General features: G+C 40.0%; 1 protein-coding gene across 1 annotated transcript in view; it reads left to right on the plus strand.

The window, feature by feature from the left end:
• The first annotated feature begins 3,082 nt into the window (after positions 1–3,082).
• The window catches only part of ppm1lb (protein phosphatase, Mg2+/Mn2+ dependent, 1Lb), a 59,687-nt gene continuing 37,364 nt past the window's right edge, over positions 3,083–25,405 (plus strand). The window contains exon 1 of the mRNA XM_042486593.1: positions 3,083–4,002. Within this exon, the coding sequence (XP_042342527.1) occupies positions 3,604–4,002 (399 nt within the window). The 5' untranslated portion in view covers positions 3,083–3,603. The remainder of the gene's footprint in view (positions 4,003–25,405) is intronic.

Here is a 25,405-nt window from a genome sequence, read left to right on the forward strand (position 1 = left end):
TGTGGTGCTTTGACTACACACTACATATTTTTGGAGTATGCATCATGTTTATACTTACAAGATTACTTTATTTACTCTTGTGACCCTCCTCAAATCAGTGTCTTTGGATCAGGTAAGCATAATAACGCATCACCATAAGGCCCCTGTTATGCCAGTTGATACTGGGCTTCAGTCGAGTATATACACATATGTCAAAAGAAAATAAGCTGCTATTAAATACCTATTGCCACTAAGGGTTTGTGGGACCCCTGTGTGTCTGGGGTCCCAGGGCAGTAGCACAGTTTGACATCTATAGATTAGTTTTGGGATTGTTTATCTCATTACATCAATACTGAAATGAAATTGGCAAAGTTAGGCCCCTGTGTTTTAGAATTAATCTATGGTCGTTGTGCGCACCTGTGGTATGACAGCTCCTTGGATGCCTTCATGTGCTGTCGGGAATATCTAAACTCCTAACGAGGGTACATTAACGGTCACTTAATTAACTTGTAAATGCACAATAACGTGGCAATACAGCCAACAGAGTGACTATAGTGAGTATTGTTAAATTGGGACACTTTTTTGCATTCTGCAACAATTTACAGGATTGTCCACTTGTCTGAGCTCCAAACATGATATCACTTTGTAAATATCAACCCCTTTACTAAAATATACAAAAGAAAAAATCAAGAATAATAACACAGAATCAATTATTCCATCTCAAACACAATATGTCCTGAGACCACATTTTTACAGGCACTACTGGCAAAATGGGACACCTTCAATGCTGAAATGGGCCAACTTCTATTATGATATAAAAGCCAGTGATATTGAAGAAGAGAAGTAATTAAAAAATGTGGCCTATTGTCTTCACATAACACATAATAACCCTTTACAGCACCTTTTTCCCTTTTTAGCAATGTACTTTTAGGTAAATTCATGCTTGAGACAGCAGTTGTAGCTTTGGTATTCGCCCTGCCTCTGATTGTTCCTGAAACTCCAAAACTGTCCCCATCATCCTGTCTTCAGTCCACTGGTTGTTCGTCTTCTCTTGCCTTATCCTTGCTGTTGCTTCTCTTTTCCTGTCTTTACATGTTCCTTTCCTTTTGTCTACCATTTGCCTCTGAAGTGTAAATGAATTTTGGTGTTTTTAAACTATTTATATTCTTATTTGTTTCCTTATTTAACTAGTTATTCATTTCTATACTTAATATTCATTAGCAACGCTATACATCTCAGTTCTGCTCGTAAGAATTACTGCCTTTCTCCTTTGTAGGGTAAAATAGCCAGAGGGTTTTGAATTAGGCTTGCTAAAACATGACAATGCTAGCCCTTCCTCGCTTAGTTCCAGCAAGTTAGAAAAAATGTATTTGATAAAATTTATAAAAAATATTTATCTGAATATAGCAAGTGTTTTATGATCCTTAAAAAACAGTTTTTCCCTCTCGAAATGACAAAGAGCAGTGTCCCATCTTGACAATAAAAGCATGTCCCATTTTAAAAGTAGACAACTGGCAAAATGGGACACTATCAAAATAAGCATTTTACAAAAATGTGAAAGGATTTTGGAATTGATTCATGGTAATTTTGATTGATATATACCATTGCAAAATATATTGGAATGAAAAAGTGAGTATTTGTTTTTAGATTTTTAAAAGCTTAACAAGTTTTAGGTCAGAACTATGTCATGTCAGTTACAAATGTGATTCTTGTATCAGGTGTGACTGGATGCGAAGCCACGCCCACAAATATGATGTCATATCCGGATGACCTATTTTTCCTGATCATATTCCTGTCAAGCAATGCATAGATACTGGTATTGGGTTATTTTGTGTATTCCTTGAAAATATAAATCATTGCTAAGCTTGTCCCATTTTGCCAGTGTCCTATTTTAAAAATACTCCCCTAAAGAACAATTTACATGCAAGCCACATGTAAAATGTATAGTAATAGTAGCCTATCATAGCCAACTCTCTTTATGGAAATGCTACTTGAACATTGCTTTATTTAGTTAAAATTTGCAAGCACAGATTAATAATGTGTCTTAATGAGAGTTTTTTTATTAGCTTGGTTTATTGAAATCATTTGGATCAGTTCAAAAGCTGAGTTGCAGCGTTTTTGTTATTAAATTAAACTATAATATGTAAAGATGCTGAAACTGCTTCAGCTGAAATGTATATCCTCTCTATTAACCTACAATCATTCATCAAATTTCAGTGAAACCATAAGCTGATGATAGGATCATATTATATTACCAGTCAATGATTCTTATATACAGTTTTTTTCTACTTTGATCTTCCTGTTTATTGGATTTTTTTTCTAATTAATTTCTTATCCATGTGCAAAACACTTTACAGTGCCTCTGTTTTTTTTAAAGGAGCTGTGTAGATACAATGTCAATACTTAAATAATTTATTCTGCGCAAGCTAGATTTTAACATAAAAGTTTGGTAGGCATATAAATAATTTGGTCTCATGTTATGTGGAGCAGTGGAACACGTAGCCTACCTGACACATAATTTTGCTGAATTTTTATATTGTATGCTAATGTATCAAAGATTCTTCTTCTTCTTCTGTATTTGTTTATTTGATTATTTGTTTGTTTAACTGGTTTCAATTTATTTTTTTTAACCTTCACCTTTTCAGTGGTCATTACTGTTTTGTTATACATATAGGTATATCTTGGATATCTATATACTGTATGTCTTGTGCACTTTTCATTGGACTATAAATGGTGAGGTATGGGTTGTGTGCTAATCTAGTTTGTGTATTTTGGAAAGAATTATCACTAAAGATGTACGTATTATTGTTGAATATGGACATGAAAAGATATTAAGTATGGCTAAGTGTGTGAACATAAATGTAAACAACTCAAGGTTGTGTGTTTTGTGTACTGTCTTAGTGTAAAACAAAGTGTTGAATAGACAAAAAGTTTTTAAAAAATTTAAAAAAGAAGAAGAAAAACGCCTATACTTATTATGTACTCGTGACATTTTAAATGCCAAACTGAAAAACAGAAACGTGGGTCATAATCCTCTAAAAATGAATCACGCTGTGGCTCTTCCAGATCTCTGACTGGTTTGGGAGACGTTACGAGCTGCACCTGAAGGCAGCACCCCCGTTTAGTCAGTCAGCAGCAGATAGTCGCAGCCAGTGTGGCAGCTGGGAATGTGAGGGTTTCGACACAGACCGCTATTTTCGGGACTGGAATCCGTTGCTGGACTGGCCAGGAAGATACTTTATCCGCGGCTCCGCAGTAGCCAGCGCGCCGGCTTGATTTGAAATCCAAACGGGCGACCTGCGTTTTACTGCCAGGGGAGTCGGTGCTCTCGGTGCGCGCGGACAGCCGTTGGTGGCTCACTGCGGGGCTGCATGCTAGAGGGGAAACCAGCCGGAGCACCGCGTCTTTCCCCCCGGTTTGTGTAGCCTAACACCTTCCCTCCTGTCTGGTGTTACAATGCAACGACTCGTTTAGTCAGCGTAATCTGTATGTGTGCGAAACGCTCGGTTAAATGTGTCTGTTTCACCGCTACCAAGCCACTCACACCAACGACGATGGACTGAAATCCGCGGCGGGGGCGAGCGACACACAACCTGCCGCGATTTCCTGCGTGTAAATAAATAAATGATAGAGGATACAATGACCCTACTGTCTTTATTAGGTCGGATCATGCGTTATTTTCTGCTCAGACCGGAGACCCTGTTCCTGCTGTGCATCAGCCTGGCTCTGTGGAGTTACTTCTTCCACACGGACGAAGTGAAGACCATCGTCAAGTCCAGCCGGGATGCGGTCAAGATGGTCAAGGGGAAAGTGGCGGAGATGATGCAGAACGAGCGGTTCGGAGGGCTGGACGTCCTGGACGCCGAGTTCTCCAAGACCTGGGAGTTCAAGAGCAACAATGTGGCCGTGTACTCCATCCAAGGCCGGCGAGACCACATGGAGGACAGGTTCGAGGTGCTCACCGACATCGTCAACAAGAGTCACCCGTCTATATTTGGGATTTTTGATGGCCATGGAGGAGAGGTGAGTGGATCATGAAAGGCAGGTGTCTGTGTAGTGTCTGTGTAAGGCATTACACTCACACCGTGTCCCTCCACAACGCGTGTGTTGATACCCAGGGGACCCAAACTGAGCTGAAGGGGCCCCTAATGTATCTGGGTTAGGAAGATTAAGTTATTTAAGTGTGCATTTTAGGGGTCGACCGATATTGATTCATCAAAGCCAATACCAATACCGATTATTAGTGCTTAGTTTAATTAATTTGGAATATAACAAACTCCTAAACAAAACGTAATTTAAAAGCTTTTAGTAAATGTCCAGTCAGTAGGCTGCTGGAACTTTCAGCATCTTATACAGCAAGTTTCCTGCAACTTTTTCTTTATAATAAAGTTCAATGAAAATTGAAAAAAAGTTAACGAATAAAGATAGGTTTTACAAAGTAAAAGTTCCTCCCATGCTGACACTTTATTGCATGTATTGCCGACTGCTTTCTCTGATGTTGGTTGAGTGTAAAATACGCACAAGCACTTTACTTGTGCTTCATTCAGACACCTTTCAAAAATATTTTAATCTTTAAACTCTGAGCAAATTGGTTTGATTTCTTTTGAATAAATGGGAAAAAATGCAATAAACAAATTACAAGAAATTTGTTGATTTTCAGGAATAAATTGTTTTCTGAGAAACTGTGAGTCAACAGACAACGCCCTTCATATGGAAACAAAAGGTGCACTGAAGAAACATGACGTGCCTGCAGGGCCTGATTTATAATAGATCCATAGCCGGGCCACTTCACTGACTTCTTGCTAACCTTATGTTAGCTCTGTTTCAACAATGTTGACTGAAAAAGCGTGCATGTAGACTCATCCGTGCTGTTCTGTAATCGATTGTGTTAAATGAGCATAAAATATCAGCTCATATCGATCACAGGCCCCTAAATCGAATCTAATCGAAATTGTGGTAGACTTTGTGATATTAGCAAATATGGTATCATTGTTCAAAGTATCGATATAATATAGTATCGTGGTGAAGCCAGTGATTTACACCCATACTAATTATCATAATTATATGTTTGAAATTATTTTACCGAGTCATTTTGATTTTTAAGCAGTTTTTTTCTTTTCAGCTCATTACCCTGTTTTTTTTTGTAATACTTTCCCATTTGTGTTTTTTGTGTTTGCGGTTTTGTTTTTTGTGTGTGCTGATTTTCAGATACTTTCCTTGTGCTTTTTTTTACTAATTTCTTGCTTATTTCTGGGCCATTTCTTTTGAAGTTGCTCATTGCCTTGTTCTCATGTTTTTTTTAAAGAACACAAACCAAATTTCCCAGGTTTTAAAGGGTCAATGTCAATATTTTATTTTACTTTTTTACTCCTCTATAACATAAACTGATTATCACTATGTTTTATAGACAAAACAACTAATCAATTAATCAAGAAAAAAAGCACCAGATTAATCGACAATGAAAATTATTGTTAGTGGCAGTTTGAATGCCCAGCAAAAGGATTAGAGTCCAGTTTAAGAGTTAAATTACATCTGCTTAGCATATTCTTCAGCTCAGCTCCCTCAATTGTAACTTTACAGAACAAATGTTTTTGCCAACTAATGAATCAGGGATGGATTGGATTTATTTAATGGGATTAATGTTTAGTGGTGTGATAAATTTGTGGACATTTACAGGGTTGGATCAACCTGCCAGGGGGGCAAAAATGAGCTGCTTGGATCCTATTATAGTAACTCCTGTCATTCCTCCCACTGTTTAAACCAGAGGCTCCATAAACATCCAGTGTGTGGGATCTAGAGGGATTTATTTGTCAGAAATGGTATATAATATTCATATCTGTGTGTTTTATTGGTTTATAATTACCTGAAATAAGAATGGTTGTGTTTTCGTTACCTTAAAATGTGCCATTAATATCTTCATACGGAGCGGGTCCTCTTCCTTGGAGTCCACCATGTTGTTCTACAGTAGCTCAGAATGGACAAATGAAACACTGGTTCTGTGTTCCATTTGCATTTTTGCTTCTGCCACTGTCGTTCACCTTGATGTTTTGCACAAGGGAGAAGTTTCAGTTGTGCAACCTCACCGCCACGAAATGCCACAAAGTCCCACAAAGTCCCACACACTGTACCTTTAAGGGATCCCTTTTTTATCATTGAGTAAATAGACGACCCCTGACCAAGTAATATATTTTATGGATATTTTATAATATATATTAAATGCATAACAGTAGCATTAAAACAACTAATAAACTGTAAAGTAAGCCAGAACAGTTAACGCAATAACTGCAGGAAGTTTATGTAAAACAAGGGGTATGGATGATGAGCAGATTATTTATGTGATTGTTGAATCAGAGATTTTCTTGATATTTTTAGGAACGTCTTACGCAAGTCAGTTTTAATTATTAACATGGATACATTCTTAATAGGTTTATGTATTAGCTTTAGTTGATTTATTTGGTTGCATACTTTTATAATGCAGTACCGGGCTGTTCAGCAGCTTGTGAGGAGTCTGAGAATAAAACTTGTGTTCAGGTTCTCACTGTGCACTTATCCTGTTTTTTTCTGTTTTTTTCTGTTTATATCCTGAGCAATCAACTTGAAAAATAAGTTGGGTTTTTTTGTAGAAATGAATGAAATGCTGAGATATAGGCGTACTGTATATACTTTTTCTTGCATCCCTTAATATCAAGAAGGCCTCATGACCCCCATGTTAAGCTTTCACGAACCCTAGTGGGTGACAAGACCCAAACAATGTGTATGTTTTTTTCCCAACTACCTAGACCCAGATTTGTTGTATGATCATTTGATTAAACACATATTGATTCAGGAATATGTAACAAATGAGCACAAAACTATCATGCTGAAGGTCTTCATCATTCATTAAGGTCCCTCTGTAAGACAGACAGAGCCTCAAGGACATGTAAAGCAGGACCCACTTTGAGGCCATTAATTGATTTTGTGTGTTACTGAAGTGGTGCATGTCCCCATACAAGGTTAAACCAGGTGACACCCTATAAGAATGGAGATATTTGGGCCTCTGGAGGCAAATGGTAATGCAACCTTGGGCATTTGTCATAGAGTATTTGTGCATAAGTGGAGCACGGGGGCCAGGATGCCCCACTGTGTGTATGGATCCCATAAATTCTTACTGGAGCCCTGCACAAACATTCACCCGCACTTAATCAGCAAAGTGACTGAATCTTGTCTATTTAAAACTTAAAATCATGCCAGAAATATCCATCTCTTGTGTTTTTTGGCCAAAACATTTTTAGGATGCAGACAGCATAGGCCCCATGGTCTAAGTTGATTATAGCTAGAAGGATGAGGATGAACTCGAATCTGTGTGCTTCAGAAGCATAATCAGCTAGCTGAGCTCATGAGCAAAGCATAACTGGTGTGGTTCATTAGTTTACTGATTTGCTGGTCACTGTCCACTTCGAGTCGAAGCTTGTTTGCAGCTAAGAAATCTGCTTTTCTGTCTGCTTCCTTGGTGGTAACTAATGTTGTTTCTTAACATGAACGTGGCAGTGCGTTCAGGGCAGCAAGGGAATTACAAAACACAACGAGACCCTTAAAAAGAAAAGTTGTCAGCTAAAGGGACAAACAGCATTTGAGATGACGCCACGGTTAGACGGGAACACACAAACACTGATTTATCATGAAGTCATGGCAGGCTTGAACACTGGCATTGTTTCCTGGGACTTAAATTTGACTTCAGCTCACTGTACTGCTACAACAGAGCCACATAAAAACACACACAAACTGTAAGTGGTAAGGTATCCCATTTTCCTCTGTCTCTTTTCTTCTCTGTACTTTAGCTTGTACATTAAACATTACACACTTTCTGATCTGTCACTTCTGGTTGCTGAGGAGCTCCGTGCTGTTTTTGGGGCCTGATAGAAACTGTCTTCAGTTTGACTGCTGTGGTCTGATTGAGGCTGAACGATAACATGCTAAAAATAGGCCGCCAAAGGCATAGGGGATAGCTGTTCTTTTAGGGGAAATTAAATTTTAGGCCGTGCTGCTGACTGCTGCAGCTTTTGACCAAAAGTGGTCATTGGATTGTTTTTCCCCTGCGGCCTTTTTCCTCATGCTTCTTCCCTCTGTGGAGTTCCTTTTTCAAGACCGGTGACCTAACCTGTGAGCCCTGCTGCAGCTACCACACATATGGATGAGATACTTGCAGAAATAAATAGTGAATAGGAGGTATATGTGAGAGAAAAGGGAGAAAACGAGTGGGAGAGCTTCTCTGGTGAGAGTAAGAAGACAGGGTTCAGATTCGCCCATGCATGTGGGCGAGAAGCTGTTTTATCACTGCATGTCCATGGGCAACAATTTGGTCTGTTTTCATTCCCACGCCCTCTTTTGATGTGTGTGAAAGGCTTGCCAGACAGCAGCCTTTCGGAAACAACTTCCTCTCTTTAGCGAATCTGGATTTTTGTGTGCTAGAGGGCATTGAATAAAGCAGAGGGATGCTGTGCGGCCCAAGGCAACACCAGGAATACTGGCTGCCTCAGCTGGCTAGTTAGTGAGGTGTCAGCCGCTTCCATTTCTCTCCACACACACGCTCTGCTCATCCAAAGCAAAGACACAGTCATTAAAGAAATGTCGGACTGGTGTCAACATCTATCTAGCATCCAAGACTTTGCATCAACATCTACAGGTCTTGGCCGCTGTTTACAAAGCCTGTAATGGACGGAAATGCAATTTTCACTGGAGAATGTGTGCCAACTAATTAGAGCAGAGATCCAACATAAGCATCAAGGGAAGAGGACGTGGATCCAAATGCAGTTGGACCTGCATTATTTTCTTATTATCACTTAATCTGCTGGTTATTTTCTCAATTGTATCACCCAGATGTGCTCACGGCTGATGGTTAGCTCTACTCCGCTGCGCCGCTCTGAGGACAAACAGTAGGGGGACGTTATAACGCAGTCTCTTTCAGCGCCCATAACTGTATTTTATAGCCCTTAGATTTTGAAACCAAGTTTTTTGATGGGGGCTTCAATAAATCAATACCAAATCAAATTCAATAAATAGCAATGTTTACAACTATTTTTGTTTTATTTTTTGCACAATTAAAAAAAAAATCCTGGCCCTTCCAGTGTTGACATCACTTTTTAATCATCTTCCCAGACCTAATAAACACAGAGCCTTTGGTTTTGACCCACAATGACTAAAAACATTCACCTGGCTCATGAAGAAGAACAGGATATTGAAATGTTCTGCCTCTGGCTGTGAACTGTGTTCATAAAAACACACTTTAATGCAACTATCCAGTAATGGGGCTGCATTTTGCTGATGTTTAAAGGCTTAATTTGTGTCCTGTGAACTAACTAACTTTTTGGCACTTTAAGTGTAAAGTCGTTTATTTTTATTTTTGTTGTATTTTATTTGAAGAACCACTAGAAGACACTTAAATAAAATATACTTGCTGAAAGGACACATTTTGCAATCTTTTTGAGTTGTTATAAACTTAACTGGTTAGCCTAAATTGTCTGGAATTGTGGTTAATTGGCATGAATTTATTTATTTGGTGCCAGAAAAAAACAGGTGATTATAAAATAATAAAAGCATAGCCATAAATAATGTATTGCATTTCTAAACACTGGACTTTTGAGTAATTAAAACAATTTTCAGTTTGAGATCATTTGCTCTCTTCCTTAGCCATACATCTTCAAGTTATTGCAAATGCAAGTAGCAGGTGTTGTGAAAGAGTACAGGGCATAAACTGAGTTGTTGAAAGCTAAGAATAACAGCGCCTGACATAATTACTGTATCAACAGTGCTGACTGTCAAAGCAAAGATATTTTCCACTCTGGGCTTTTTAAAATCACACTTAATGCATCTTTAATGAAAGCCTTTATCGCTGCTTCTCTCATGCAGGTTTAGACACAGTTAGCTGTTTTTAAAACAGAAGAGATCACACCAATCTAATGTCTGTGCATCAGTTATGCAGCTTGAGCCACATGTACAGATTATGATTAAAGGGACATAGTAGATGTATTTTTTCACTTTTGGCAGAGGCAAAGTAGCTATTTCACCCTGTTTAATGCTACGCATTACACATGACGCAGATGTTGTTTGGTTCTGTAGAAACAAAACTGGTGTACTGAAGGGTCTTTACTGCGATCTTGTTGTTGGATCTCTGTGTGAAAATGCCTTTTTTTTTTTCACTCCATGTTTTTCTAGTCATACACACCCCGCCCCACAGTTTGAACCATTCTGCTTAGCTAAGATCTTCTCCACTTGGCTCTAGCTGAATACTTAGCATGCAAACTTGAGAGTGGTATTGATCTTATAGCGGATAAATGTATTTCCTTAAATATCAAACTATACCTAACTTTGTCAATATGCGTTTGCAGCATAGTCGGGGGGGTTCAAATTTTGGGATCCCAGGATGTGAGTTCAGCATGTTGGAAGATAAAAAGTTAAGGGAGCCAGTCAGTTTATTACCAGAAAAATCTGAATAAATCTAAATAACACATGGAAATGTTCTTTTTTTCCTTCTCTATCTCTCTGCACCACACACCCACTCACACACACCAACGCAAATTCAATTTTCAAGTGTTAAAAATCAGTTTTTAATGTGAACACATCCATCGGCGGTCTCGGCCATATTAGATGATGGCTCAGGGAGGGGATTTATCTGTTAAATGGAGATTGATTTTTAGCTGACACATGGGAATAACCTGCATGAAAGTGATAGCCCTGGGCTCTCCATCCATAGAATGGCAACATGCGCCATTTGTTCCTTACCGGCGTGTAGAGAGCCAGCCATACTCTGCTCCTCCCTGCCTCACTGTCAGGTTGTGACTTCAGGCGTTGCAAAATTACCTTAACTGTAGAGTACAGAGAAGGCATTCACTACAAGGCTGTTTAACTTGAGTGTGGGGGCTGCCTCTCCTCTTCCTTTTAGATTTTGTTCTGTTGATTTCTTTTTCTATCATGGCTCACTCTTTCATGTAGTTTCGATCCACGGTGTTTGTTTGTGAGTGGGTTGTGATGGATATATAGTCTAACTGTGTAGGAGGTGATGGGAGAGCGCAGAGTAAAGTAGAAGTAAAAAAAAACACTAACACCACAGGGACAATGACCAGTTTTAAAGGAATCCTCTCTGTCTTTATTCAGCTCCTTGCTTGTCCTTCGTTCACCTTTGCTTCAGATTCAGGCTGAATGGCTATTTCATTTTCAACTTCATTATTCATTTCTTGAATTGCAAAGCAGATGGGACTTTTGGGAGCTGTTACAGCAGTGGTGCAGAAAAGTTCACCTTCTTTGCCATTTCACAATGAAGGACTTTTTATAGTCAGTAAGGCTGGTGTTTGAATTTGAGATATTTTAATGTGTTTATGCGCATGTTTGTGTTTTGCTCCAGGAGCATGGGGCTGGTTACATAGTTTAGATACTAAGCAGTTTGAATTCCTCCAGAGTTTGCTCTCACTTGAGAGATGAAAGAAAGCCGGCATGTGACTAATTGCACTGTTGGCATTACAGGATTAGAGAGGGAGCAAACTAAGAGGGGTAGCGTGTGAAGACCAAGGACAGCAGTGTGCGTGTGTGTGCGTGTGTGTGTGTGTGTGTGTGTGTGTGTGCGTGTGTGCGTGTGCGTGCATGAATATTTATGTGTGTCTTGGAAGCTTGCATAGGAAGGTTCACTGCTTCTCCTTCATGGACATTGAGGATTCATATGGAGATGAGAGGGGCAGTGTGGCGTTATCGGATCTTCCAGGGAAAGATGACTTCTCTGGAAAATGCCAAAGGCCTATCAGGAGCAGAAACCTGCTTCACACTATTTCACATCACATCATCTCTCAAAAACAAATGAACACGGTCATTTAAACTTGTAAAAACACTGAATAAAGTCATTTTATATTAAAAACTACAGTGGGAGATGCAAAACCGCGAGTGGCCCTAGAGCCAATGTTTGGTTTGTCCATTCTTAGCTACATAGCACAATCCATAGACGAGGACCCGCTTTCTGTGTACATATGAGCGGCTCATTCTAAGGTAACAAAAACACAACATATTGTTACTTTCAGGTGTTAATACACTAAAGAACATTGTTATTATATTTCATTTCCTCATAATATATCCCTTAATCCTACACACTGGACCGTTAAAAGGAGATAATGTCTGTGTGTGTGTGTGTGTGCGTGCGTGCGTGCGTGCGTGCGTGCGTGCGTGCGTGCGTGTGTGTGTCTTTCTGTCTTTGTGTCTTTGCTGCTTGTTTCCGCTGCCCCTAAGTGGTTGACGAATCAGTTATTGCTGGTTTAAGGACATAAAATCTCTCTGCTGATGTGGTGTCACCAACTCATTCCCCGCTACAAACTATGACATGACTATGACTACAGCGAAGAGTATCACCAGGCTCAGGCTGAAGAATCAGCAGCAGGGCTACAGTCTTTTACTGAAGTGTCCTTGAGTACGACTAAATTCCTGGCCACTTCAGCAGTTTACTCAACACTTGTCCTGTAAAGGACAAAAAAGAAGAACTATTAAAATAAGGATCTGCAAAATTGCTCATTACTACTGTTATCTATCTGTGCCCACTTTTGTCACTGGTGGCAAAAGATGACGCTCAACATTTCAGCCCTTCCTTGATGTCAAGTGAAGCAGAAAGTCGAAAGCACACAGGAGGTCATGTTCTGCTGGAAAATACTACTGCAGCAGAGCAGAGACCGCAGAGCTTGAGGACTCTGCTGAAAAGTCTTCTGACCTTTTGGTAATTTGTCCCCGGTGGTGAGGTTTGTTTTCCTTGTAGCGAAAGGACTGTCGGAGAGCAAGTCCTGGAGTGAAACACACCAAATAAATAGATGAATGGGGCTGGTGCCTGTCATGCAACCTAAATGTTAAGCCCTGGAGTAAACATCTGTAATCTCTTCTTTTCCACTATCATCCTTTTCCATTTAATTATATTTTGCCTCTGCGTATCTTGGGATGTAAAAATCATGGACTCGTTTACGATCAGAGCATTTAGGAGGTTAAAAGGAACATGCTCTTCTCTGGTTTAATAGGTGTTTGTGACTGTGTGACAGGATCGTGTGTGTTTGCCAACAGCGTGTAGCACCAGATAAGAGTGCCTTCTTCAGCCTCAGTGTGCCGTCCTTCCCTGCTGGCAGGGACTGCTCAATAATTTAACACCCTCTCTGTCAAACACTTCTACTAAAACCCCCTGACTAAATATACATGCACCTCCAAGGAGAAGGAAGCCACAAGGTCATTGTTCGCACACGCGTCACATCACTGCGTACTGTTTTCTGGGAAAGTTGTTTGTGACGTTGGACCTTCATGCTTCTCTTTGTCCTTCTCCACTTCTCCCACTCCTCTCCCAGTGGGGCTAGTTTGAGCTGACATGGTGCTGAAAGGTGGGTTTGGTAATGGAGCTGTTGTGTTTGGTTGCCAAATCCCCCTATTTGTCACCCCACATCACCCTGTTTTCTCTTTTCACCTATTTTCCCCTCCTCCCTCCACCCTCTCTGTTTCCTAAGGGGGCTGGCAGCGAATGAATGGACCACAAAAATGCCATCACCAAGGCCATGTCAACCTGCTGTCCCCCCATTATAGCATCTCCTCAGACCCCACTGTGTCCACACTTGCCTCGGCTGCTTGCCACGCTCAGTCGCTTCTACCCCATGCAACGTGTTCCCTATTTAAATGCCAAGCATGCTGCTTGTGTTGGAAGTGTAGATTTGAAATCCAAATCTAAAGGCTACAATTCTGGCTCTGACTGCATAATGCTCGCCTACAGCAGTGCTATATTTGTCCAAAGCAGCAGTGCTATTAGATTGTACAGTCTTATGTGTGTTTTTTTGGTCTGCAGCTGATTAGCAGTCTCTAAATCAAATCACATGGCTGGAATTGGCTTGGCTGCTCGGTCTAATCTACACATTTGTTTTGAAAGGGGGACATTCTTCACATAGAAAGCAGTTATGTAAAATGCTGAAATGAAAGAATGCATTTTTTCCCCTTTCTTGAGTATCGTCTACAATTTTAATCTGACTATAGGACTTTCTTTGCCAGCACCGGCTCCACAATAGTTTGTTTGTTTGTGTGTGATTGGGAAAATAGATGAGTCAGTCAGCCTGCTCTCTGCCTTGGCAGCAAAGGATGGCGGCAGAAGAATGTTGGCTGAGAGAAGGTAGCAAGTCGCAGCTGTTCAGAGTTAGCAACATTGGTGTGATTGTGTGTGCAAAAGAAAGCGGGCCGTGATTTTTTTGTGACGCTTGCAGTTGTGGCTCTTCCTCTTGTCTCGCTGGCCAGATGGACCTGTGGGTAGGGCAGGTGCATCCTGGTAGACGGAAACAGGCCTCCTGCTTGTGTTTTGTCTGTCGCTGTGTTGATTTTAAGTTGTAGAATGATTTTTCTATACTCTGAATGTATGATTCCACGTCCACATGTTGGTATATACGTGAAAAAGTTTGTATTCTGGAGCCGGTCTGCCACACACATGTGTTCCAGAGCCTTCCAGACATCGATCCATCCAGACAGGAGGAATGCAGCCGATATGAATGTTTGATATTTGCACATGGTTTCTATTCACTGTGAGTTACGAACCTTCAAATCCACTCTGCGGTGAGCCAACCCTGAGCCAGGTTGTCTTTAATTTACGCTATGACGAAGGCTCCCTGGGATAAGAAAGGATCGGACTCCAAAGCATGTCATTAATTTGTGCTTGTGATTAAAATTGGGAGGAAGAGGGATCTAATGTGCACATAGGTCTGTGTGTGTGTGTGTGTGTGTGTGTGTGTGTGTGTGTGTGTGTGTGTGTGTGTGTGTGTGTGCGCGCGCGCGCACGCACTGCATGCATTCTTAAGAGTTTGTGTGATTGTTTGTGCACCAGGGTCTTGCTGGATCTCTGCCATGTACTGTTGATTATGGCCCTTTGAGATTTATGACCCTCAGAGTTTTTTTTCGGCCTGTTGTTTTCCTCTGTGGTTCCCTCTTTTTTTCAGGGCGCTTATTGAGAAGGGTGGTGCTAGGGCAATCTAACACTGGTAAAGTTTTCTGGTGAACCATCTGCTGTGTAAGGGTTAGACAAAGTTGTTGGTCCTAAGGAGAAAGGGTCAATGACATGAAGTGCATATTTTTGTGTCCGAGTCCATTATTTTTAAAAAACATAATTTAATCTTTTCATGACATCTATCACTTTATTCTATAAAGCCTATTTATTTTCAAACATTTTTCAGTAAATTCAAATAATTATATTCTTTTATGTTTTGGCTTCTCAAACCCCTAAGATGTCAGGTGGTGCAATTGTCCGAGCAAGTGAGCAGACTAAGAAAACTATTAAAAATGTTATTTTAAAAATGATAAATTCAAAATAGAATACTCTGGCATTATTATATGTTTGAAGTCTTTAGGATAATGTTTTTTTTCTAATATCAATAGTTTTAAAGCTGTCAAAATAACTGCAAAACTTTTGTCCAGCAGTTTACATTTCCTAAATGTCAGGGTCGCGCAACCATAAAAATTGGACTTTTATTTTGAATTGAAGAGACAATAGCTGTAAACAGGATATTGCATCAGCCAGAGGACCCCAAGTGACCCTTGGGACTAACTAAGGTTTGTAGCTCTCTGTCAAATACTGATAAAAATAACTACTTTCAACTCATATGTAGGCTGGTACACTTTCCATGTCAGGTGGTACAACCAATGTAAAATTAGAAAAATGTTATTTTATCATAAAACTCTTTATTTTTTAAAAAAGTGCTCTGTTTGAACTTCATGACAAGGGTAGAATCTAATGCTAGCATCCAAACAGAAGCCTGTTTAATTTCAGATCAGTTACAATGGTCAGGTGGTGCAACCAGTTAGTCAGGTGGCACACCTGCAAGGAATGCCAATATATAATGACACTTATAGATAGATAGATAGATAGATAGATAGATAGATAGATTTTATTGATCTCAAAACTGAGAAATTGGGGTGTAGCAGCGCCATACAAAATGTTTACTAGTTTTAAAAATCAGCATGAGGCGTGCATTAACAATGATCCAGCTGCAAGGGAAGCATCTCTTGCAAAAAGAAAAGAGAGGTAATACATCTAGACACAACACAACAGTTCATGTTATAGTTATTATTATTATATTAGAACTTTCAGATTCTTAATGAGAATTTGTCAGTTTATTAATTCTTGTGTTTTATAGTTATCAGAGGACATCGTCTTTTTTTTCTACGCAGCTGAAGTGCTCAAAGTGATTGCAGAGCCAGAGCCTCTCAGTTCACGGCACACACGGCTGATGCATTTAGACTGGGAATACTTTAATACACAAAACTGAGATGAGATATTGTCTACCAGTGTTGACCCAGCATTTGAAAATGTTCCGATTTTGTTAAAAGATGCTTTGTTGTTGCCATTTAGCATAGTGTTATAGTGTTGTATCGAATGTGATCTTATGTGAAGTGTTTTTGATGGGTTAGGGTTAGGGTTAGGTCTCTATTTAAGAAAACTTAAATAGAGACTGATGACTAAAACACGGTACTATTTGAAATGAAAATGCATTTTTTCAGCATATTTCATGTCATAACTAATGTTGTCAGGTGGTACAACCAATTTAAACCAATAAATGGTAGGTTAAAGTGACCAAATGGTTTCTAAATGTAATGTGTGTAGTTATTATAGTGAATATATGAATTTGTGTATTTGTGTAATTATTTTCCTGTCTTTAAATGTAAAATTGGATGTTAACGATACTTAAAATCTAACATACAGAATGTAAAAATCATAAATTATTGTAAAAAAAACCAAACACAATGATAAAATAGTAATGTGTTACCCAGTGTAGAAACCCTAAGGGATAGTTGCCAAAGAATTAATCTTAAAATAAATATTGGGAATGTATATATTTTTTATAAATATTTGTTTGCGCCACCTGACATTTTTTTTTGTCGTGAAGTTAAAAATACCGTTAAAAAATGAGTTAAAACAGTTAGAAAAGATATTCAATAAATGAGACTTGTTCAAACACATTGTTCTGGACTCAAAAATATGCATTACATCTATATTGAAAATACTTTTTAGAATACCTTTTTAGAATCTTTATATGTCATTGACCCGAAAACAGATTAGGTTGGAGAGAGAATGAAAAAGACAAAGCAAGGAAGCGGGATAAGGAAGCAGATTGAGAGTAATTTGCAGACAGATTGCAAACGAAGTCCACATGTTCATCAGGGTAACTGCAGTAAATAAACTTAATCTTCCTATGGGATTTAAAGTTGATTCCAGTCTGGATTTGTCTGACCTTTTCTTTGTAATCCTGAACCAAGTCAACAGTGGCTAAAGGCCACAACTAGCAGCTAAGTGTAAAAACCCGCACTTAGCCTGTTACTGACTGGGACGTGGCTATCTACTGGCTGCTAGAGCTTAATGTTTGAGGCCTCTGGAGGTATCGTTGGCCTCAGTCAGAGTATCAGAAATGGGTTGTTCACTTGCTCTGACCTCAGTGACATAACGGCTCTTTCTGTTAACATCCAAGTTTTTATGCTGGCATTAGGTTTTTGCTGGTATGAACCATTATAGTACAGTTATTCAGTTTAAAATGATCATTGTACCATACTATACAGTTAATAATAGTAGTTAATGCTTACATGGATTTAGAGCATATGGTACATGTATGGCTGGCAAGATGAATCACACGAACACGTGTTCACACACACTTCTTTTACTGTAAAAACAAAAGAGCTGAATGCTTTTTAGTCAGTGCCCAAATCAGTTTTCTTATGCTCCTTGTTCGACACCATTACCCTAAAATTTCCAAATAGCCCATAGATTAAGAAATAGTAATCCAATATAACTCAGTATTCTCAGACAAAGACATTTAAACACAGTCACAGACCTAGTTTTCTTGACTATAAACAGTTTGACCACCTGTGACAGGCTTACAGATGTGATAGCATTGTGTCAAAAAAGTCACAAGTCTTATTGTGTCATATTTGACAAAGATGACCTCTCCCAAAAGCAGACTTCCAGGTATGCCAAAGGAAACTGGCACATATCACAAATCTACAATTAGGTTGGCAAATCACCTGTAAATTTTAGGTCACAACTTAGCCATCTTGCACAGTATTCCTTATCTAGCTATTATGGCTAATATTACTTTGACCTGCATTTTAAAACTGTATTTTTTATGCTAGTAGATTGCCTATGTCCTTTGCGATAAAGGAAGTCAAAAACAGCATTTATTTTTATATTAGGGCTGCAGCAAGCAATCGTTTTCAGTAGATCATTAACTACTTCATAAAGTGTCAGAACAACAGTAGGAAATGCTAATTTTCATCCAGAGTGATGTCTTTGAACTTCTTAAGTTATTCAACCAATAGTCCTGACCTCCAACATGTTAATGTTACCATCATATAATACAGGCAGAAACAAGAAAAGAATTGGAGAAGGTAGAATTGGAGAACTGGTTTGTTTTGCTTGAAAAATGACTCCTGTAATCAGTCATCATCAATCATAAATAGTTAATACATTAATCGACTCCTCCGTTCAGGCTTTCCCTATATGGCTATGGCAGGTCATTGCATTAAAGATTGCTTTTAAAATTGTATGTTGATCTGATAATAACTTCAAACAGCCACAGACATTGCGGTGCATCACCCATTAGGATAACAGTATACATCAGATCCAGTGTGCTGGTAAATGGGTCTCAGCTAAAGGAGCTTTGCAGTGTGTGTGTGTGTGTGTGTGTGTGTGTGTGTTTGTGTGCGTGCGTGCGTGCGTGCGTGCGTGCGTGCGTGTGGAGGTTAACGGGCTGGTGATGGCTCAGAGTGGGAATGGGAAGTTTAGACGCAGATAAGCGGTGTTGGTAATTGATTAGTGTGGTGCAGAGGAAGCTTACGGTGATGTGAGCTAATGCTAACAGCTCAAGGCTCTTAGGATCCCTGCTCCCTTCCTGAGAGCGTCTCTAAGCCGAGGCTAAAAGGAGTGGAAGAGACAGCAGGGCAGATTAGATTTACACTAATCCCACTGGGGAGATTGGGACTATACGTTTTCTCCGTGGATTCCTTTTTTTTCACCATCCCTCTCCCACTCATCTGTGTTTCTCCCAATGAATTCCTCCTCCTGTTGGACTTATCGGTATTTTTAGATTTTCCTCCCCTTCCAGTGCGTGCACATCCAGTACCTGTATTTATTTGTTATACTGAGAAGGCTGTATGTTGCCTTCTTCCTGAGTTGATTTAATAAGCTTATCCAGCAGCAGAGCTGGCAGCCATACTTACAGCTGCTCCAAGGAGGAGAGATGCTTCATTGAGAGTGAGAGGAGAGCCAAAGGATGGCATGGATGATAAGTGCCCTCAGTCAGGTCAAGAGAGAGGAGAACAGAGGGGGAAAGATGTCGAGAGGAGAAAAGAAGAGAGGGATTGACAAAGCAGCCAAAGAAATAAAAATGCTATAGGCTTACAGAAATGAAGATAGTGGAGGCTTAAAACTGGTGTTTGGAGGTAGAGAAAAGGCAAGGAAGGAGTTATTTCTTTCAGAGAAGATGAGGATAAAAACATGGATGCTGAGAGGCGATGCCGTGCCCATAGCCTTAAGATTTTCCAGGCTTGCACTAACTCGTGTTAGACAGAAAGTTTGTGTAGATTCAGTAGCTTAAAGAGTGCGTGTGAAGGGAAGAGTTGACAGATAGAGGCTAAACATACTTTAACTGTACAGCACACTGTGAGTTAGATTGTGTATGAAGTGCCAGTTTTTTTCATCTTTTGATCTGTCAGACTGAAGGCCACGGCACCATGGGGCAGTTCTTCCCCCGAGAAAGCATGACATACTTTTCCACCTCTTTCTTCTGTTTTTCATCTCCTCTCTCACACTTGCTCTCTGTCTCTGTTGACCTTTTCCCCACAGTAACTGTGTCTGTTTTCTCTCCCTCTCTTCTCCTCCCTCCTACATCTTCATCCACTCCCCTTCCTTCCGCCTTACCTACTTATCTCTTCTTGCCCTTCTCTCCGTCTGACCCCTCTCTGATCTCTTCTGTCCTCGGAAATCAAAATCTGTCATTCACCCTGAGTGCGTCCAAGTCAGAATTGTCAAGGGAGTGTAATCGGAGATATGTGAGGAAGTAGGAAGACAGAGATTCCTCCTTGGGATCACACATTTAATTGGACTATTGAATTATACTAGGGCTGAAGGATATGTCTCAAAAAAAATATTTCAATATTTTTAGACTATATGGCAACGCACAAAATATATCTTGAGAGTTGAAATCTCTAAACTACTGTAGTCTACTAAAATACCAAATTGTTAAAAGTACTGATATAATTAAGTTCAGTAAAATACTGTTATATTTAAGTTAAATAAAGTATTTTTATAATTAATTAAGTAAATCAATGCTGAAGCACTGGTAATTTTGTTTTGGAGTACATGGCTCGTCTCAGGCCGGAAGAGTTGATATTTTTGATGTGAACTTGAAGCTTCAGGTCAACAGTTGTTAGTAGAAAATGGATCTGTTACCACAAAGCCTTTTATCATGAGGATTTATTCATTGGGATCTGTAAATAAACTCACAGCTCTCTAGTTAATATAGTATTTGTAAGTTGCACTGGTGGTACATGCTCACAAAATGCAAGTAGTTGCGGTCTGGAGCTCTGCAGATACAAAAGTACATGCCTCACCTGCTTACACTGTCATTAAACTCATATAGTTAAACAGTTGCTGCAGCACCTCCACATATGATGATTAAAAATTATTTAATGTAAGTTGGAAACAAACTAACAGCTCTCCATTTCATATATTAATAGTATGTAAGAGGTGCCCTGGTGCTCGATGGTAACAAAATGTGACTGAATAGTAGCTATCTGGAGCTCTACGGATACAAAAACACAAGTCCCGCCTGCTTGCTGTTGCTCAAGAGAAAGTGGTCTATATGGGTGAAGGAGCTTCTGTGACTAATCTTGTTTGTAAGAGAGAGCAAGAGAACTAAATCACCAAAGCTAGACTCATGCCAGTGGCTTAAAAAAATGACAATTTATCATCGATGTTCCAAATATAGTAATTTTATAAATTTCACAAGCCGCGATACACCAAGTGTATTTGATCTATCGCCCAACCCTTTACTAAACAGGTGTTAAGGTTGTGATCTGCATAGCGTGGTGTCCCTGGTGTGGTAAATGTTAAGAGTGAGCTTACTGACAGTATGTAGTATATCAGATATTTCCCTTTTTGCCTGAGGTGTCTGGATTTGACTGTCGCTCCTTTTATAGAATAAAAAGTCTTTTCTGTTTTCCCCATTCCTTTTCTTCATGTCTTCTCTGACCTTTTGCTCTATTACCTTATATATCTCTCCCCACCTCGCTGTATCCATTTCCCCTCTTGTCCTTTTCTACCTCTGTCTCCCTCTTCTTCCTCACCCCACCCTCCCTCCTCACCCCTTCCTGCAGAGTCACCTTATCTCTCTGCAGTCTGTCTGACTTATTTATCACTGCTCTGAAATATTAAAGAGTCTGCTGCCTCCAGTCCTGAGGGAAGTCCATGACTTTTTACTTACAACACGTGCACGTGCAAAGACATACACAAAATCCTAATGTCTTCTGCGGATGGCACATGTTGTGCAGCACTACACCGTGCACAAACTACACGTCGTTTTTCAGTTTTAGAGTCGTCTCCTGCAGACTGACAAAGTGAACACAGAATCCTGACAGAGTCTGCTCCTTTGGGACCCTGTATGCATGTAGACTGTCAGAAAGCCTTTTTGCATGTGTGAGTGGCTGTCAGTCTTCTATATGCATGCCAGTTCCATGACACCAGTTAACATTAGTTTGTCTTGCAATACAATGAGTTACGAAAGCTGAAATAATTAGTGGACTAAACAATTAGTCAGTCATCAGAAAAATATCTGCAAACTGTCTGATAATTCAGTAACTGTTTCAAGATTGTTTTCCAACTAAAACTTTTAAAACTTTTGTGGTTCTTGCTTCTATAGTGTATAACATTCATATCTTTGTGTTTTGGACTGTTAAGCCCCTTTCCCATTGGACAAAAAACCCACTAACAACCACTAACATTTTTCTTTTGTAAATATTGGCAAAGGTTACAATCAACTTTCATTCCTTGGACAAATAATAGTGGTGGGTGTTCATCAGCTCAGATTAGAAGTGACGGAAATATGATACCTGGGTGGACGTGCTACTTAGCCCCTTTTTCCAGTGCAATGCAATGACACTCCACCACAGAATACCATCTGTCTCCATTCAAGCAGTGCTCTGACAGCTTGTTAGATTAGTCGCCACCAAAGGCAACCTCAAAGGCTGAAAAATGACGGCAATCGCGATGGGCTAAAAACCAGAGGCAAGCAGCAAGCTCCTGCAGTTTATCGACTGGCCACTTGAGGCTGGCTCCATAGCTAAAAATAAAGGGTCAATCCCCTTAGACCTCAACTTAAATGCCCAACTTAACAGCAGAAGTAAACATGTTTACAGCCTGGTACAAAAAATAGTTTTGGTCTCTATAGCTATCTGTGACAACTGTACAGGGGGTACATTTTTTTATAACTTTTATTGGGGCCCAAAGTTATGCATATTTAAAGGCGGGGCCACTTGAGTGACAGGCAGTCTGTGTGGTGTGCTAGTCGAAATAGTCATTTTGGCTTCAAAAAATCAACAGCTGAAGTGCCAAGCACAAGACTTCAAAACGGCAATCCACAAACCAATTTGTGATGTCACGGTAGCTACATCCATTATTTATTCAGCCTGTGGTCACCACTGAGTTTGAGAGAGAGACTGAATAAGAAACACAAAACATCACTATCATTTTTACTGACCTCCATCCTGCTTTCTACTGTTTCTGGCGCTTTTCGTGTTGAATATCACACACCAGAAAAAAAGAAATTCATACACATGTCTACTGCAAAGCAGTGTACAAAGCAACTGGCTATGAGAAAGGAGTCTATAGCCTATTTTAACATTTGAAGATGTCCCTAACTGTCACTGCAATTTACACTTTTTTCTGACATTTTCTAGTCCAAACAAGTGATCAATGAATTGAGAAAACAATTAGCAAGTTAATTGATTTTGAAATTAATTGTCAGTTGCAGCCCTAATCCTGAATCATTGGCACAGCGGTTACTCTAATAGCTGCTTGGTGGTGACTTTAAGGCCTTATTGGAGTAACTGTGGAAAAAGCTTTTCTCAGTCTATATATTATTCCACAAGAAATCAGGGCCTCGGTAGTTAACTTTAGCTCTTTTAAAGGATCTTAGTGTTAATTTGATAGTATTATAGTATTTTTAATACATAATAAAGTCTTGAAAGAGTACTCTACTTTAAAACTGTTAAGTCAAGTCATTATTTTTTATATTGTCCAAAATCACAAATTAGCTTCAAAGTGCCTTACAACTTCAACAACATACAATAACCTCTATCTCTAAACCAACAGATCAGAAAAGGAAAAACTCCCCTTTAATAAGACAAAAAAAGAATAACATCAATCACCTGCATAAAGTGGGAGACTGAGAGGTTAATTTAAACAAAAGACTGGGAAAGAAATGGATGCAGCAAAGCCTAAGATATCCTTCTTCTATTCTTAGCAGGCAGTCCCTTGGGGGGGCAGTGGTGTCTAAGGCTGGAAATAGTGAGCAGGCCAAAGTGGAGTGGGTCTGCTCCATGATGATGCTGCACCTGCTGTGGAAACTGGGCTGCCTTGGAGACCTGTGGCCTGACGCCTGCTGGCTCTGCCATAGCGCCTGCAGCAGCCCCCTCCTCACCACACGGGCACAACAACAAATGTACAGGCTGTCAAGAGCCTGCAAACCAATAGTGAACAAAAATGATTAGAAGCATTTTTAATCCAAAATTATTCCCTACGCGGGCAAGCTTATTTAGCATGTAAGTGTCGATTCCATTCATAAAGGCAGAGTTGCTGGATGGGTTCCACGTAAAGCTTATTGAACGTGGCCAGCCCCAATGCCCACGGTTTAGTTCTGAGCTGTAATGGGCAACGTTTGGGATTGTTTTGGAAAGTGGGCACTGGGTTTGTTCTTTGGCTACACATCCTGTCCTCATTATGTTGTATGGGAACTTGGCTGTGCCGAAGATTTGAGCCATCATGGAGCAGCATGTGTCATCGTCACCACCTCACCATCTGTCATAATACTGTTTACCACTCAAATCAATTTGACCCGAGGGAGTGAGTTAAGTTTAAGGTATAACTAAAGGAAAATGAACATCAGTGGGTCACTGAGAAATTTGGTGTGCTGCTTCCAGACAGATGTGAGTTCAGTCAGTGCCTTGTTTTCTAATTGGATTGAAGAAGACTAGCGTTAGAAGACACTGAAACAGATTTTTTTATTTTTCAGACTCATCCATTACTCTCAGCTAGTGTGGGAAGGGACAAGCCTGTCACACAAATGTTATGCAGGGTCTACCTCTTTCGCTGTCCTTGTATCTGGCATGACTCACATGCTGAGAGTTCCTCTTTTAAGTTAACTCAAATCTCCCAGTGCAATCCCGCTGTATTCATAGCTCCATCGTGCAAAGCCTTGTCCCCATACGCACCCAGCAATCCACCTCGCATCAGAGTCCATTGAATCTAATCAATGCTCTGATTGATGGAGGTCCCACAAAGTGATGCACGCGCACACACAAAGCCTTTATATTCCTCAGCAAGCTTTACGAGAGCAGCAGCAGGGGATGGAGTATTGATTTTTATGAATGTCTGTATGTTTATCAGCTAGTGCAGTTTGGTTTTGCTCTATGGCACAGGCAAACAGGCTTTGCATTGATCGCTGTGTGTTTTTTCCTCTCTTTGATGAATGGGAATGCAGAGTGGGGGGGATGCCAGGAAGCCAGTGTTTGGACCAGTGAAAGAGAGTCCAATTTTTCTGCATTGCATGTCACAGGAACCTCAAGAGGACACAGGTTAGGCTTGGTGTTGGATAACCTTGTGACAAACTGTGTGTGTGTGTGTGTGTGTGTGTGTGTGTGTATACCTGCACAAGGCGACAATGGCCTTGGTGAATCACTTGTATTTATGGCTTTCTTTGGAAGTGCTTTTTTTTCATGTCACTAATCAAACCAAGAGAGGAGGCAGGCAGTTTGTAATTAACGTGATAAATGCGACATCTGTCTCCAGAGTGACAGCGAGAGAAAAGGGGTGACGTTAAGAAAAAGGAGGAGGACATAGATGGAAGCACTGGAATAATCAAGTTGGGGAGGGGGCAGTAGTTGTGAGTTGGTGCAGGAAGAGAACATATAGGTGTGAGAGGGAGGTAGTGATCCAGAGGACACCAGCAGAGAGCAGCGTTCCTAAAATGAAAAGCCATCAATTTATTCACGCATGCATCTCCTGCAAAACAAATCAGCAGAAATCCAGGCGTCGCACTGTTCCTTATTTATGGGTGCCCCAATTATGGGCCTGCCGCCTGCTGCTGCTCAACACGCCGTATGAGTGTATGGAAATTAGGTGCATGTGCGTGTGAAATATGGAATAGTT

Source organism: Plectropomus leopardus, chromosome 5 (genome assembly GCF_008729295.1).
Source record: "Plectropomus leopardus isolate mb chromosome 5, YSFRI_Pleo_2.0, whole genome shotgun sequence".
Lineage (NCBI taxonomy): Eukaryota > Metazoa > Chordata > Actinopteri > Perciformes > Serranidae > Plectropomus > Plectropomus leopardus.